This window comes from Lactuca sativa, chromosome 8 (assembly GCF_002870075.4).
Source record: "Lactuca sativa cultivar Salinas chromosome 8, Lsat_Salinas_v11, whole genome shotgun sequence".
NCBI lineage: Eukaryota > Viridiplantae > Streptophyta > Magnoliopsida > Asterales > Asteraceae > Lactuca > Lactuca sativa.
This window is the reverse complement of record NC_056630.2, coordinates 13873716-13888463: the sequence shown is the minus strand read 5'-3', so window position 1 is coordinate 13888463 and position 14748 is coordinate 13873716. Positions and strand designations below refer to the sequence as shown.

General features: G+C 34.5%; 1 protein-coding gene across 1 annotated transcript; it reads left to right on the top strand.

Moving 5' to 3' along the window:
- The first annotated feature begins 13001 nt into the window (after positions 1–13001).
- Positions 13002–14032, top strand: LOC111904074 (uncharacterized). Its single transcript, XM_023899852.1, has 2 exons — positions 13002–13521; positions 13590–14032. The coding sequence occupies exons 1-2, from the start codon at positions 13002–13004 to the stop codon at positions 14030–14032; spliced, it is 963 nt and encodes a 320-aa protein (XP_023755620.1).
- The last annotated feature ends 716 nt before the right edge of the window (positions 14033–14748 follow it).

Sequence of the window (14748 nt, the reverse complement as noted above, 5' to 3'; positions counted from 1 at the left end):
TCGTGATAATCATTTAACTATTGAGCCTTTTCATGATGACATTGACCATATTACTGAAATAATCAAAGAATATGTCACCAATGTTGAATATTGTGTTAGTTATTACAAAGATGAATTGACCGACACTCAATTCAAACTTGAAGAATTGAGATGTCGTATGGCTAAGTTAGAGAATGACCTCGCAATAAAACTGAGGCACATCTTACGTCAGTTGAACAATTTGAAATCTTATTGAATCAACGTGACATTATTGCAAAAGACAATCGTGAGATGTACGCCCAAATCAATACAAAAGTCAATAGCTATAAGGCATCCAAAACCCTTCTTGAACAGAACTCACATGCCATTCTCAAGGGACGAAAAACTTCATGGATCAAATATGGTCTTGGTTACGATGAAATGAACAGGGAAATCATGGGACTCAATACTCAACTAGAGTTGTTACCATGTGATCCAAGTCTCTTCACTGGAGACAATGAGAATCATAAAGAGGTGGTAACTTGAAGTCCTGATGTAATTACCACTTCATCCTCAAGCATCTCATTAGAACTCACATCATCCCATGATCTTCCAGACTCGGACACTAAGTCTGACTCTCTAGTAGAATTCTCTCTTGAATGTCCTACCATGGAAAGTTTCAATTCAAAAGATGCCACTTTTGAACAATCAAATATCCATGTCTCTAAATCTAGTGATAAACAGCCCAAATCAGTTGAGTCAATAGGATATTCCAAGACAGAACCCATTGAATTCCTCAGTCAAGAATCATTTCCATCTCTTACTGCTTCCATCTCTGGAACAAATGACTTAGGATGTAAATATTCTAAGAAACAACAGACTGGAAATCTCCAACTCTAGTCAACAAGGATGACACCTTGAAGACTGTGAGCAATGATAAAACTGTTGTTGAAATACTCAAGAGACCCTTTGTTCCAATCAAGATCTCTTCACCCAGTCCTAAACAACATGAGACAATTGTACAACCAACTAATGTCTCTAAAGACAAGGGAAAAGAGAAAATTAATGTCTCTAAAGAGCAAGGTCCAACTGTAGTCCATCCTTCAAAACCCAAAGTGGTTAAGACTACAAATAATGACAAGAATAGGAAGACCAAGAGAGTACCTAAGGCTAAGCAAAGCCAAGGGAAGACCATACATACCAGTCCTCCTAATAGTTCAAGGACTCAGAGAACCTCTCCTTCCAATCATGGTTTCTCAAATTCTGGATTTCCAAACCAAACTGGAACTCACTATCAGAATAATTTCAGACCTAACAACCTTCCTGATTTGTCTGAAATGATGAGACCAAGACCTGTTCAAACCAACCCTTTCATGTATCAAAATAGTAATTACCCTGTGAATTCTATTCTTGGTCCATATTGTGGTTTTTCTCCGTCCATAGGAGGGAATCACATTTTTGGGGGAAACTCTGGGTTTCCAATGATCAATCAATTCGGGGGAAATACCCAGTTTCCCATGTTTGATCAATTTGGAATGCCTGTGAATTATGGCTTTCCTTCTCTAGGAATTCCTACTCAGTTCACCAACTCTCCATTCTTCCCACAAACCAAACCTCAAAAGAAGACCACTAAAAAGGTCAAAACCAATGTCTCTAAAAACCAAGTAAAACCCAAAGTGGTTGATGCAAAACATGAAAAAACTATCCCAACTCCCACAAGTCCGAAGGAAGCTAACACTCAAGGACCCAAACAAACATGGGTACCTAAACCTTCTCTCTAATTGCAGGCTTTTGTGTTGGGGTACCACATGACGATACATGGTAAATTTACAGTGGATGCTCCAGGCACATGACCGGGCACAAAGGATATCTTAGAGATTTCAAGATCACAACGTTAGGTCAGTATGTTGCTTTTGGAAACAACATGAAGGGAGAAGTTATGGGACATAGAAACATATCAAATGGGAACTTTATCGTTAAGCGTGTAGCGTATGTAGATGGTCTTAAACATAACCTTATCAGTGTTGCACAAATGTGTGACAATGATCATGAGGTTTTGTTCACCAAAACCAAGAGTTTGATTATGGATACCAACAAGCGTATCCTTGTTCATTCCCCACGAAATGGGAACATGTATCCTCTTGATATTGAACTAATTAAGGGAACCCCAAATATTTGTCTTTTCTTTCCAAAGCTGCCTCTGAAATCAGTTGGTTGTGGCATAGAAGACTCTCTCATCTAAACTTTGGTTATATCAACAAACTCATTAGAAAGGATCTTGTGAGAGGACTACCATTGTTAAAACTTGAGATTTATATACTTTGTGCTGCCTGTGAACAAGGAAAAATCTCCAAATCTCCGCAAAAAAGTATAACAGAACACAATGTATCTGAACCTCTTTAGCCTATACATATTGATCTGTGTGGTCTCACTACAGTTCCCAGCTTAAGTGGTAAGAGATATAGTCTTGTGATTGTGGACGACCACACCAAATTCACTTGGTTGTACTTTCTGCGAAACAAATCTGAAACCACCAATGAGCTAATCAACTTCATTCACTACATAGAAGTTAGGGTAGGCAAGCCACTTAGAAGACTGAGAAGTGACAACGGTGCTAAATTCAAGAACAACGCCTTAGATAGCTTCCTTGTATCCAAAGGCATCGAGCACAATTTTTCTGCACCCTACACTCCATAATAGAATGGTGTAGTTGAACGGAAGAACAGGACACTATATGAAGCTACTCGATCCATGTTGATCTTCGCAAACCTACCGCAATACTTTTGGGCTGAAGCCACCGCAGCTACTTGTTTCACTCAAAACAGATCCCTAATCAACAACAGGCTTGAAGTCACTCCCTATGAAGTAATGAACAAGAGGAAGCCCAACGTCAAATTCTTTCACATCTTTGGCTGTCGTTGCTACATCAAGAAAAATAGGGATCAACTAGGGAAATTTGCACCCAAGGTTGATGAAGGTATCTTTCTTGGTTATTGCCTTCATGCTGCAGCCTATAGAGTTTTGAACAAAAGAACCAGGGTGATAGAGAAAAGCAGTGATGTCACTTTTGATGAAAGTTATGTAAGGGTTCTGGATCCAAACCACTTTGGTCCTCAAATGGTAGTACCATTTGATAAAATGAACCAGCCATCACCTGCTAATGCTTCTGCTCCATTCCATGCTATTGAAGTAGATTTTGATTTCCTCAACCTCCCATCATCAATATGGACCAGTCATAACACCAGTCACTGCATCTTTCGAGGGGGAACCACCTTTGAACGGTTCCATTCTTAAAGGTACTTTACAATCCTCCCAACCATCCAGTCCATGGTTTCAGAGGGAACCCCACTTGACTGGTTCCAGTCCCTCAAGTTCCTTCACGTCTACTCTATTTGTTGAATTCAAGCATGAAACATTTTAGGGGGAACCACCTATTTCAGGTAGTTCTGGACTCTTCCAAGACGATCTTTTTGAAGGAACATTCACTTCTGACTACCCTCCTCGCCCAAGGGAACAATATGAGGTAGTTTGCACTCCTCAAATCCATAAGGAAGCTCGCCTCACAAAATGGACAAAGGATCATCCAGTTAATCAAATCATAGGCGATCTAGATTTTGGAGTAGTGACTCGTTCAGCAACCAAGAATGAATGTCTATATGCAAGCTTTCTATCCATGATAGAGCCTAAAGGAATCAAAGAGGCTCTACAAGATGCAGATTGGGTAAAATCAATGCAAGAAGAGTTAGCTGAATTTGAACGCAGCAACGTGTGGGACTTAGTGCCAACACCAGAAGGAGTATCAGTTGTTGGTTCAAGATGGGTCTACAGGAACAAAACTGATGAAGATGGAGTCATCATCAGGAACAAAGCCATACTGGTTGTCAAAGGCTACTCGCAACAAGAAGGCATGGACTATGCTGAAACCTTTACATCTGTTGCAAGAATAGAAGCCAGTATGATTTTCTTGGCATTTGTTGCACACAAGAATTTTAAGGTCGACCAAATGGATGTGCAGTGCGCATTCTTGAACGGAGAAATTGATAGGGATGTCTATGTTCAACAACCTCCCGGATTCGAAGATCCAAAGTTCCCCAACCATTGCTACAAGCTTCAAAAGGCTGTCTATGGATTGAAGCAAGACCCAAGAGCATGGTATGGAACATTGTCCAATTTCTTAGAAGATTCCAAGTTTCAAAGAGGTTCTATTGATCTCACTCTCTTTAGGAAAATCCACAACAATCATCTTATCGTCGTGCAAATCTACGTCGACGACATCATATTCGGTTCAACCAGCAAGGACCTTAGTGATGAGTTTGCTGAGTTGATGAAAAGAAAATTTAGAATGAGTATGATGGGTGAGTACTTCCTAGGTCTATAAGTTCATCAATCTCCTAAGGGAATCTTCATTGGTCAAGAGAAGTACATCAAAAATATGTTGAAGAGATACTCCATGCACTACAAGAAAAATGACTTACAGTCACACCAAAAAAGTGTGGCTATATGCGTATAGTAACATTTTTTTCACCGAAAGTGTGACGGAAGGTGACGTCATCGTATGGGTCTTATGGTCACTTTAAATTGTAGTGTCTGTATGCTATGAAAACATGTGGCCGTAGTATAAAAGTGTGGCAAATGTGTACGGAATTTTGTTCCTTAAATATCTAATATTGTAGCGTTAAACAGTTATTAATCACACATATTTATTTAACTTTGTGACTGTATATCACCAAAATGCGACATTCATGATGTTTTAATGTAGTTTTTTTCTTACATATGGTCACATAATTTAAATTTTATTAAGACTATTGTGTATCTTTTGTAAACTTTTAATTATGGTAAGTGTGACCATATTTGCTAAATGGCCATAACTACTTTACTTTCATATGTGACGAATTGCTAATTATTAGTCACAAAAAACAATCAACGTTTGTGACTATAACCTAACGTATAGAGACAAACGAAGAAGTGAATTAAAATCATAAGTATTATAAAGTCACACATTTTGTTAAAATTAAGGACAATTTGGTATCATATTAAGACTATTGGGTATATTTTAGACACATATAATTTACGGTAAACATGTCCGTGTTCTGTAAATGGACACATATAGTTAATGATCTATGTGACGATTTCCTAGTATTTAGTCTCAACAACAATCAATTATGGTATTTATTTGCCACATATATTGTTTTCCATGTTTTTATTGTTTAACTTAGTGACAATTTGTTTTAATAAACATCACTTTAAATCAATTGTAGTCTCATAATTCTTTTATATTATGACTATTGTTAACCATTTAGCCACACGTTACAAATTGATGTAAAGTAACCATTGTATATTTTTAGAGACATTAAAAACGTATATAACATGACAAAAATCATACTACAGCCACAATAACTTACTATTTACTGTTACTTTTTATACATTTTAGACACATGAAAATACTTTAAATTAAAGTAACGAAACACAACAATATGAAACACAAACAAAATTCATAATTTTATACTAATAATAATTGAAATCGAAATCCATATATACATTGCATTCCTAATTAAAATATCAAAGAAAGGAAAATTTGCGTAATTTAAAGAATTTATATAACGGTTAAAAAATCAAAGACATCATAAACCAAAACCTAAACATAACTAGCTAGGCATTATTTTTGTTTGTATTACTCCTTGTCTTCTTCAGAAGGGCATCAGATGATATGTAAGTTGGTTTCCTTTTTGTTGATTTTTGATGTGATATAATTTCTGGTACCTATAACAACAACATTGAAACCAATAAAATTAATTCATCATAAACTTAGTATAGTACTTTATGAAGAAAATAAAGTTTAATGCAAAAAGTATTGGACATATTGAAACAAACCTCTGACTCGGTTTGCACAAGGTATTTTGGCCATGGAACAAAACTTTTATATGCATCCACAACTAATTTGAATTCTCCAATTTGATGGGGGTAGAAATGCAGTTTTTACAACCACTTCATCAATGGAAACTTTATAGCAATCATCTTGTAGAGGAACTCCATGAATGAATTGTCTTTCTGATGATAAGTGAATGGTACCGCGAGCAACGATGTTCCTTTTATACGGATATGATAGACTACATTTGATTGGCTACAATGACAAGTAATGTTATAATTTGGAAAAAAATAACATAAATGTATATTCATCATGTAAAAAAACACTGACCTGGTGAATGGGATTATTTGGTGAAACTTTTGGTATGTTTTGATTGATATTGGTAGTCTTAGACTCAACAGTTTTGTTGGTGGTTTTTCTATTTGCATGATATCAAGATTTAAGACATATTTAAACATATATTTTAATAAAAACAAATTAAATAAAAGTATTGAAAACTGTAAAGTTAGTATATACTACTGTTGCAGATTTCATGGAAATCAATTTTGCATCGGGTGCTGTAGTTGCAGATTTTGTTTGAACATGGTTTTTTGTTGGGTTTTGGAATAACCTACATAATATAAAGTCCAACATGAAAAATCAGAAATCAGTATCAAACAAATATATATATATATATATATATATATATATATATATATATATATATATATATATATATATATATATATATATATATATATATGAACGTTGATCTAATAAGACGATAACATACTGGTGTTACAGGTTCTGAAGGTTCATTGTTTTTGAGACTAACAGGAGACGTTTCATTACTCTGTACAATCTTCTCACTTGAAATACCCTAGAAAATATAAATAAACAGGAAAAATGTTTAAAAGAAATGCAATTTAGAACTAACATAGACAACAGATATTTTCAATAAGATTACTTACAATTATATGAGACATATTTGGAAAGTCAGCTCCTTTTGCATTAAGATGAGCCAAAACTAGCTTTAGTGTTTGATCTTGTTCATTAACCTTTGTAGACAAATCCGTGAGTTCAGCATCTTTTTTCTCAAGCTCAAGTTTTCCATTATGCAATGCAACTTTAAGATCTTTAATTTCTTCCTTAGATGACCCTTTGTTGCGAGGAACATTGAAATATCTGTTGTAAGTGACTCCCGTTCCGACACCCTTTAAAAATCCGCCCTTTTCCTTTCCAAAAACTAAGGTCATGGCATCCGTTCATGGTTCAACATTTACTTGTCCTTCTTTTATCTGCTTCTCATGTTCCATCTACCAAACAATAAATTAATAATTATTGTGTTAATATCAATGATTAAAATATTTAAAGTAAAAGAAAAAGAAAAGTGTATTGAAGTTACTAGTTTATCAGCCATGATTTTAACATCTTCATCCTTAAATTCTCATTTACTTTCACGCCCTTTACACCACACAACTGACCTTGGGGGAATTTCCTCCTTCGAAATCACATTCTCTTCAATCTTGATAAAAAAAATTAAATTATAAAGAATATGAAACAAAAGCATGTTAAATAAAATGATATGAAGTTAATGTAGCTTACCAACTTCCTCCTAAGAGTTGTATACCCCCCTCGTCCCATCCGATGATCATACTTTGACATCTTTCTCGCTTTGATAGTCCTTTGTGACACATTCTGTGAATTAAAACTAACATATTTGTCACGAACTTTTAGAACCCAGATTATGATGAATAAATGAATAAGTTTTGAAAAAAGATTTTAACATTAAACTCTTGAGATTGTGTATAAGTCACAAATTTGTTCCAATCATCTTGTTCAGTGATTAGTGCATGATAACGAACTGGGATTTTTTCAAGCATATCGGTATCACCTAGATGTGGTTTGATGTAATCTGCATACAACTTTCTTCTGAAATTTCGTAAAAGAATACCAAGTCTATTCATCACAAATTCTTTTCCACTTTCATGAACATCAAAATAGCGCTAAAAAAACAATGAGAATGTTAGTATTTAAAACTTGATTTTCACATATATTATGTTATACATATTAAAAAATTGAAGAAAATATTTACTGTTATCTCTTCCCATAGTTTGTCCTTCATTTCCGCTTTAACTTTTTTCCAGCAAAGAGCACTTAATCCCACCTTCTCGCGGACAAGATCACCCAAATAGCTAACAAAGACTGCATTATTCTTCCCTGTAAACTTACCAAATTCATCAAACCTGACACGTTTTTTTCCACCAGAATTGACATATTCAGTCTTCAGTTTTGGCAATCGAGTCATGCCCCTCTTCCTATCTGATTTTGAAGGAACTGTTTTGTGGATTTCTTCTTCCGAATCTGATTGGCTATTGTAGTGAATGTCTTTATTTTCACCATTTTCTGTATTATAGTCAGGGATATCCTCATGTTGTTCCTTGTCAACCTCCATGATTCTTCTGTTGATAAAACAGATTGAAAATAAGTTTGATTGTTTAGAAGTTTGATGATAATGTATGAACAAATAATATTATAGACAATTGCTCACATAAACATTTCATCGAACAGTTTGTGTGCAAGAAGCACACCAATATGAAGAATCAAAATTCTTTGTGTTATGCATGATCCATGATCAATACAATCAACAACATTGAAACTATATGTACACAAACAATATACTTACACTAGAAAGCTTGATGAATGATGAACTGAAGTATGATCCTTCTGGGATATAACCACGCGCTAAACAAAACAATGGTGGAATAAATGACAGTCTATTAAATATTAAAATGATATAACAGGTCCTAAATTGATGGAGATTACCAAAAATTACCGGGATTTCCTTCATCCGATGGATTGATCTTCATAGTTTTGGCGGTGTGATAGATGAAGAATTCCCGCTTTGATTTGGAGCCCAAAAACCATACAAAAAAATATTTGCCTCTCATTAGTTTTTGTTTAAATTCGTTTGACATATTCAAATGTGTTTCAAATTTTGTTCTCATAGTAATCCCACACGATTAGAAGAAAAAATCGTGGTTTGGAAACATGTCGTGCAGTTTCAAATATTAGTATGATTTATTTGGTAAGAATATAAATATTACATATTTGGTCCTTATAAGTTAACAATTTATTTTTTGGAAAAACATTTATGACTATTTGAAATAAAAAATATATAAAATTTAAAAATTATATATACAAGGGGAAAATATTTTTATATAACAAAAATAATAATATGGTCTAGTAGGCGTAATTTGGTCCAAACCCACAACCAAAACTATGGATATGACCAAATGAGGTCCAAACCCACAACCAACACTATGGAAATGACCAAATGAGGTCCAAACCCACAACCAACACCCATGCATGACCCAATGAGGTCCAAACCCACAACCAACACCCATGCATGACCCAATGAGGTTCAAACCCACAACCAACACCCATGCATGACCAAATGAGGTCCAAACCCACATCCAACACCCATGCATGACCCAATGAGGTCCAAACCCACAACCAACACTATGGAAATGACCAAATGAGGTCCAAACCCACAACCAACACCCATGTATGACCAAATGAGGTCCAAACCCACATCCAACACCCATGCATGACCCAATGAGGTCCAAACCCACAACCAACACTATGGACATGACCAAATGAGGTCCAAACCCACAACCAACACTATGGAAATGACCAAATGATGTCCAAACCCACAACCAACACCCATGCATGACCCAATGAGGTCCAAACCCACAACCAACACCCATGCATGACCCAACGAGGTCCAAACCCACAACCAACACCCATGCATGACCAAATGAGGTCCAAACCCACATCCAACACCCATGCATGACCAAATGAGGTCTAAACCCACAACCAACACTATGGAAATGACCAAATGAGATCCAAACCCACAACCAACACCAACGCATGACCCAATGAGGTCCAAACCCACAACCAACACTATGGACATGACCAATTGAGGTAAAAAAATTAATTTTACATATTAATTAAAAAAATTTATATAAATTTATTATTTTGTTTGATAAAAAAAACAATGCTAGTTTGGATATTATATTTAATTAATATTGTATATAGTTTTTTACATGAATATAATACATATTAATGTAAATACTAGATATATTAATGTGTAATACAAAAATGTGTAATCATTATCGTAGCCGATTAACCGTCGTTCTAAATCCACCTCTGTAGACTGCAATTAATTGGAGAAGTGATGGCCTCAGTCGACGTCGCTTCACCTCCGACTGATGATCCTTATAAACCGTTCGCTTATGTCAATTTCGTCATTCTCACATATTCATTAGGTTACGATAACTTCGATTACTCCTTCTTACTCTTTGAAAAAAAATATGTCGATTTTCAGAAAAGAAGATGAATGTTGATCCGTGGGCCCATCCGAACTTCAATCTCTGGAGTGTAAGCATAGAACCACCAAAAAACAAACCGGTGGTTGAATACGGGAAGGCAAACGACAAACGTTTCACCATTCGCGTTGTCCATGGTGGCTTCTTTACAGATTACCCAGGCAAGGCGTATCAACAGACCAAGGTTCACTTCATTTCTCATGCGAACATCGATTTGTTAGACATGGAGTTGCTTTGGCATTTTTCTAGAAGCCTTGGGTATACCAGTTTGGGGAACTGGTATCATATACCCATCGGAGAACACAGTGGGTTGTCAATGGTTCCAATACTAAAGGATGAATGTTTGGAACCATTCAAGGCGTTAGTTAGGGCCCACGAATTCAAATAGATTGAACATCTCTATGTTGAACACAGGCATGTGTTTGTTCCAAACAATTTCCCACACTTTTTGATGAACTCTCCAGCCAAACGTGTTGAGAAGCTTATTCACATGTTTGTAACAGAACATCCAACGGCTTGGGTTGATGATGGAATAGAATACATCCAACATATGCTAAACATGACAATTCCAAGAGAAAAATGGAGGATGCTATTGACATGGCTAAAGAAAATGTTGCAGCATGGAAAAACATAGCCTAGGTGAACTATGTTGTAATCTTTTTTTGTGATTAACATAGAGTGAATATGATGCTCTACTTTTGTACTTAATATGAAACTCTTTTATTTAATGAATTGTTATATATTATGTCTATAGGTCATATTGTTTTGATTATATAGTAAGTCTACATTTGATGTTTTACATTATGTCCTGTTTTGATATATTATGCTGTTAAAAAGGCAATGTTGTTTGCTAACACAGGGGTATAACAGTCTATTACATGTTATATGCCCAAATTTGATGGTGTTTGCAATATAAATGTCTTAGGGGCAACATCGGAATTAGTTATCATAATAATTTTATATGTTAATTATATCCATGGTTTGCATAACTTGTAACTGAGTCATATTTGTCCCTGTTTTTGATAATTTTGTATTAAGATGGCAATGTACTTTGAAACTTAGTTGTAACCTGTGTTTATGCTAACACAAGGGTATAACAGTCATTTATGTATTATATGTCCAGATTTGATGATGTTTTTAATGTAATTTTCTTATGGGCAAAATGGTAATTACTTATCATTCTATATTTTACATGTTAATTATGTCCATGTGTTGCATATTTGTCCCTGTTTTTGATAATTTTGTATTAAGATGGCAATGTACTTTGAAACTTAGTTGTAACCTGTGCTTATGCTAACACAGGGGTATAACAGTTATTTATGTATTATATTTCTAGATTTGATGATGTTTGTAATGTAATTGTCTTATGGGCAAAATGGTAATTACTTATCATTCTATATTTTACATGTTAATTATGTCCATGTATTGCATATTTGTCCCTGTTTTTGATAATTTTTTATTAAGATGGCAATGTACTTTGAAACTTAGTTGTAACCTGTGTTTATGATAACACAAGGGTATAACAGTCATTTATATATTATATGTTTTATATGTTAATTAAGATTGTGTTAGCAAGGGTATAACAGTCATTTATATATTATATTTCCAGATTTGATGATGTTTTTAATGTAATTGTCTTATGGGCAAAATGGTAATTACTTATCATTCTATATTTTACATGTTAATTATGTCCATGTGTTGCATATTTGTCCCTGTTTTTGATAATTTTTTATTAAGATGGCAATGTACTTTGAAACTTAGTTGTAACCTGTGTTTATGATAACACAGGGGTATAACAGTCATTTATATATTATATGTTTTATATATTAATTAAGATTGTGTTAGCAAGGGAATAACAGTCATTTATATATTATATTTCCAGATTTGATGATGTTTTTAATGTAATTGTCTTATGGGCAAAATGGTAATTACTTATCATTCTATATTTTACATGTTAATTATGTCCATGTATTGCATATTTGTCCCTGTTTTTGATAATTTTTTATTAAGATGGCAATGTACTTTGAAACTTAGTTGTAACCTGTGTTTATGATAACACAGGGGTATAACAGTCATTTATATATTATATGTTTTATATGTTAATTAAGATTGTGTTAGCAAGGGTATAATAGTCATTTATATATTATATTTCCAGATTTGATGATGTTTTTAATGTAATTGTCTTATGGGCAAAATGGTAATTACTTACCACTAATTCTTATTATGATAAAACAAACAAAATTATATAATTTCCTGCTAACTGTGTTTGTATTAGATAGGTTTTATTGGATTCCTTTATGTGTTGGTTAATGTTTTTATTTTTTTGGTAAAACAATTATTTGCAAACAACCAGATACCCCACTTGGTAAGTGTCAATGTAGTTATTGGTATTTTTTGGAGTGTCATGGGTTCGAAACCAATTACCAACATTTTTTTGTTTTTAATGTCTCGATATGTCCCTGATCATTCACTTTTTTATGAATTCTCCACTTGCCCCTGATCATCCAGACTCATTGCGTTAATATACGGAATTAGACAATATGAATTCCTATCGATTCAATCGTTGATAACTACAAAGGCACTGCAACTACGTTTTTTCTTCAACCAGAAATTGATGCGTCAAAATCAAATTCATACAGGTACAAATACTATATTTAATTAATACAGGAAATTACAAGTATTTTTCTTTCAAGATATTGGATTTATTAGTAATGTGATCTATTTTGTTTATGCACACCAACTATTTGTTAAAATAGGTCAATAAACAGGAAACATATATTGCTTGTTGACGTTGTTGTAAGCTGAATATGGATAAGTCTTGGATGGGAGCATACAGAACATCAGAAACCTATGTAAAAGGTGTTGCAGCATTTATCAAATATGCAGTGCGCAATTACAAGATTTCTAAACATATGGATCCTGTAGATACCAAAAAAAAGATAAGAACTCCCTGTCCATGTGTTAAGTGTGTAAACCACATATGTCATTCGGTGGATGTGGTAGATGATCATCTATTCAGGAATGGAATTGATCAAACATACACAAATTGGAATAAGCATGGAGAAACAGAAGAACCACCAAGAAGTTATGTATATGAACATAATTTTGACATGGATACGTCAAACGTTGTAGATTCCACGAACATGAACACAGAAATGCCAACAGATGCTGCAGAAACTATAGAGATGGTTGAAGCTGTAGAAGAAAATTTTATTGGGAACCCTGATAAGTTTAGAGAACTGATAGAGGATGCCGAGAAGCCCCTATACACAGGGTGTCTTAATTTCACAAAGTTATCTGCAATCATTCAACTACTCAACTTGAAGAGTAAGTATGGAGTATCAGATAAGTGCTTTACAGAATTATTAGTTTTGATAAAAGAAACATGTTACCAGAAGGAAACGAAATGTACAGTAGTACATATGAGGCGAAAAAAGCATTTAAGGCAATGGGTTCAGGGTATACTAAGATACATGCATGTGTCAACAGTTGTATACTTTACAGAAAAGAATACACAGATTTGGTAGCATGTCCTACTTGTGGTAAATCAAGATCGAAGGTTGATGAACAAAAAAATAAAATTTACAACAATATTCCTGCAAAATGTTTGTGGTACTTTCCAATTATTCCGCGCTTCAAGCGTCTTTTCCAGTCTAAGACAACTGCAAAAGATTTAACATGGCACGCAACAGAAAGAATGGTGGATGTTGGAGTTTTAAGTCACCCAGCTGATTCACCAGCATGGGATGCCATTGATGACAAATATCCTAATTTTGCTAGCGAACCAAGGAATTTGCGACTAGGCATTTCGGTGGACGGGGTTGATGTGAACAGATGAAATAGGAGTCATAATGTTTGGCCTATTTTAACTGTCATTTACAACCTTCCACCATGGTTGTGTATGAAGAGAAAGTTCATATGCTTTCGTTATTGATTTCGGGAACACCAGGAAATGATATTGATGTGTTCCTAGCACCTTTTATTGATAATATGCAATTATTATTTGATTTTGGAGTTGAAACATATGATGCATATGCACAAGAGCATTTTAAACTACGCGTAGTTGTGTTATGGACTATTAATGATTATCCTGCTTTAGGTACATTAAGTGGTTGCCCATACAATGGTTTTCAAGGTTGTGTTGTGTGTGGTGAAGAGACACACTGCATTAGACTCCCTGAATCGAATAAGCAGAGTTATGCTGGTCATAGAAGATTTCTACCGTATGATCACCCGTTTAGAAGACAAAAGAATGCATTCAATGGACAAAAAGAGTTCTCACCCTCTCCAAAACCTATGAATGGGGAGGAAATATATATAACATGGTTAAATTTATAATTAATAAATGGGGAAAGGTTAATAAGGGCAAGGAGGCAGAAATCCAACAAGCAACAAGTAGAAGAGGTGGGAATATGAATAAAAAAGAGAAAATCACACCAACTGGGTACTTCAGATGTGGGCCAGCAAAATAATACATACTGGAATAAATTCAATATATGGTATAGACAACTAAGGTATTGGCCCGACAATTTGGTTCCACATTGTATAGATTTT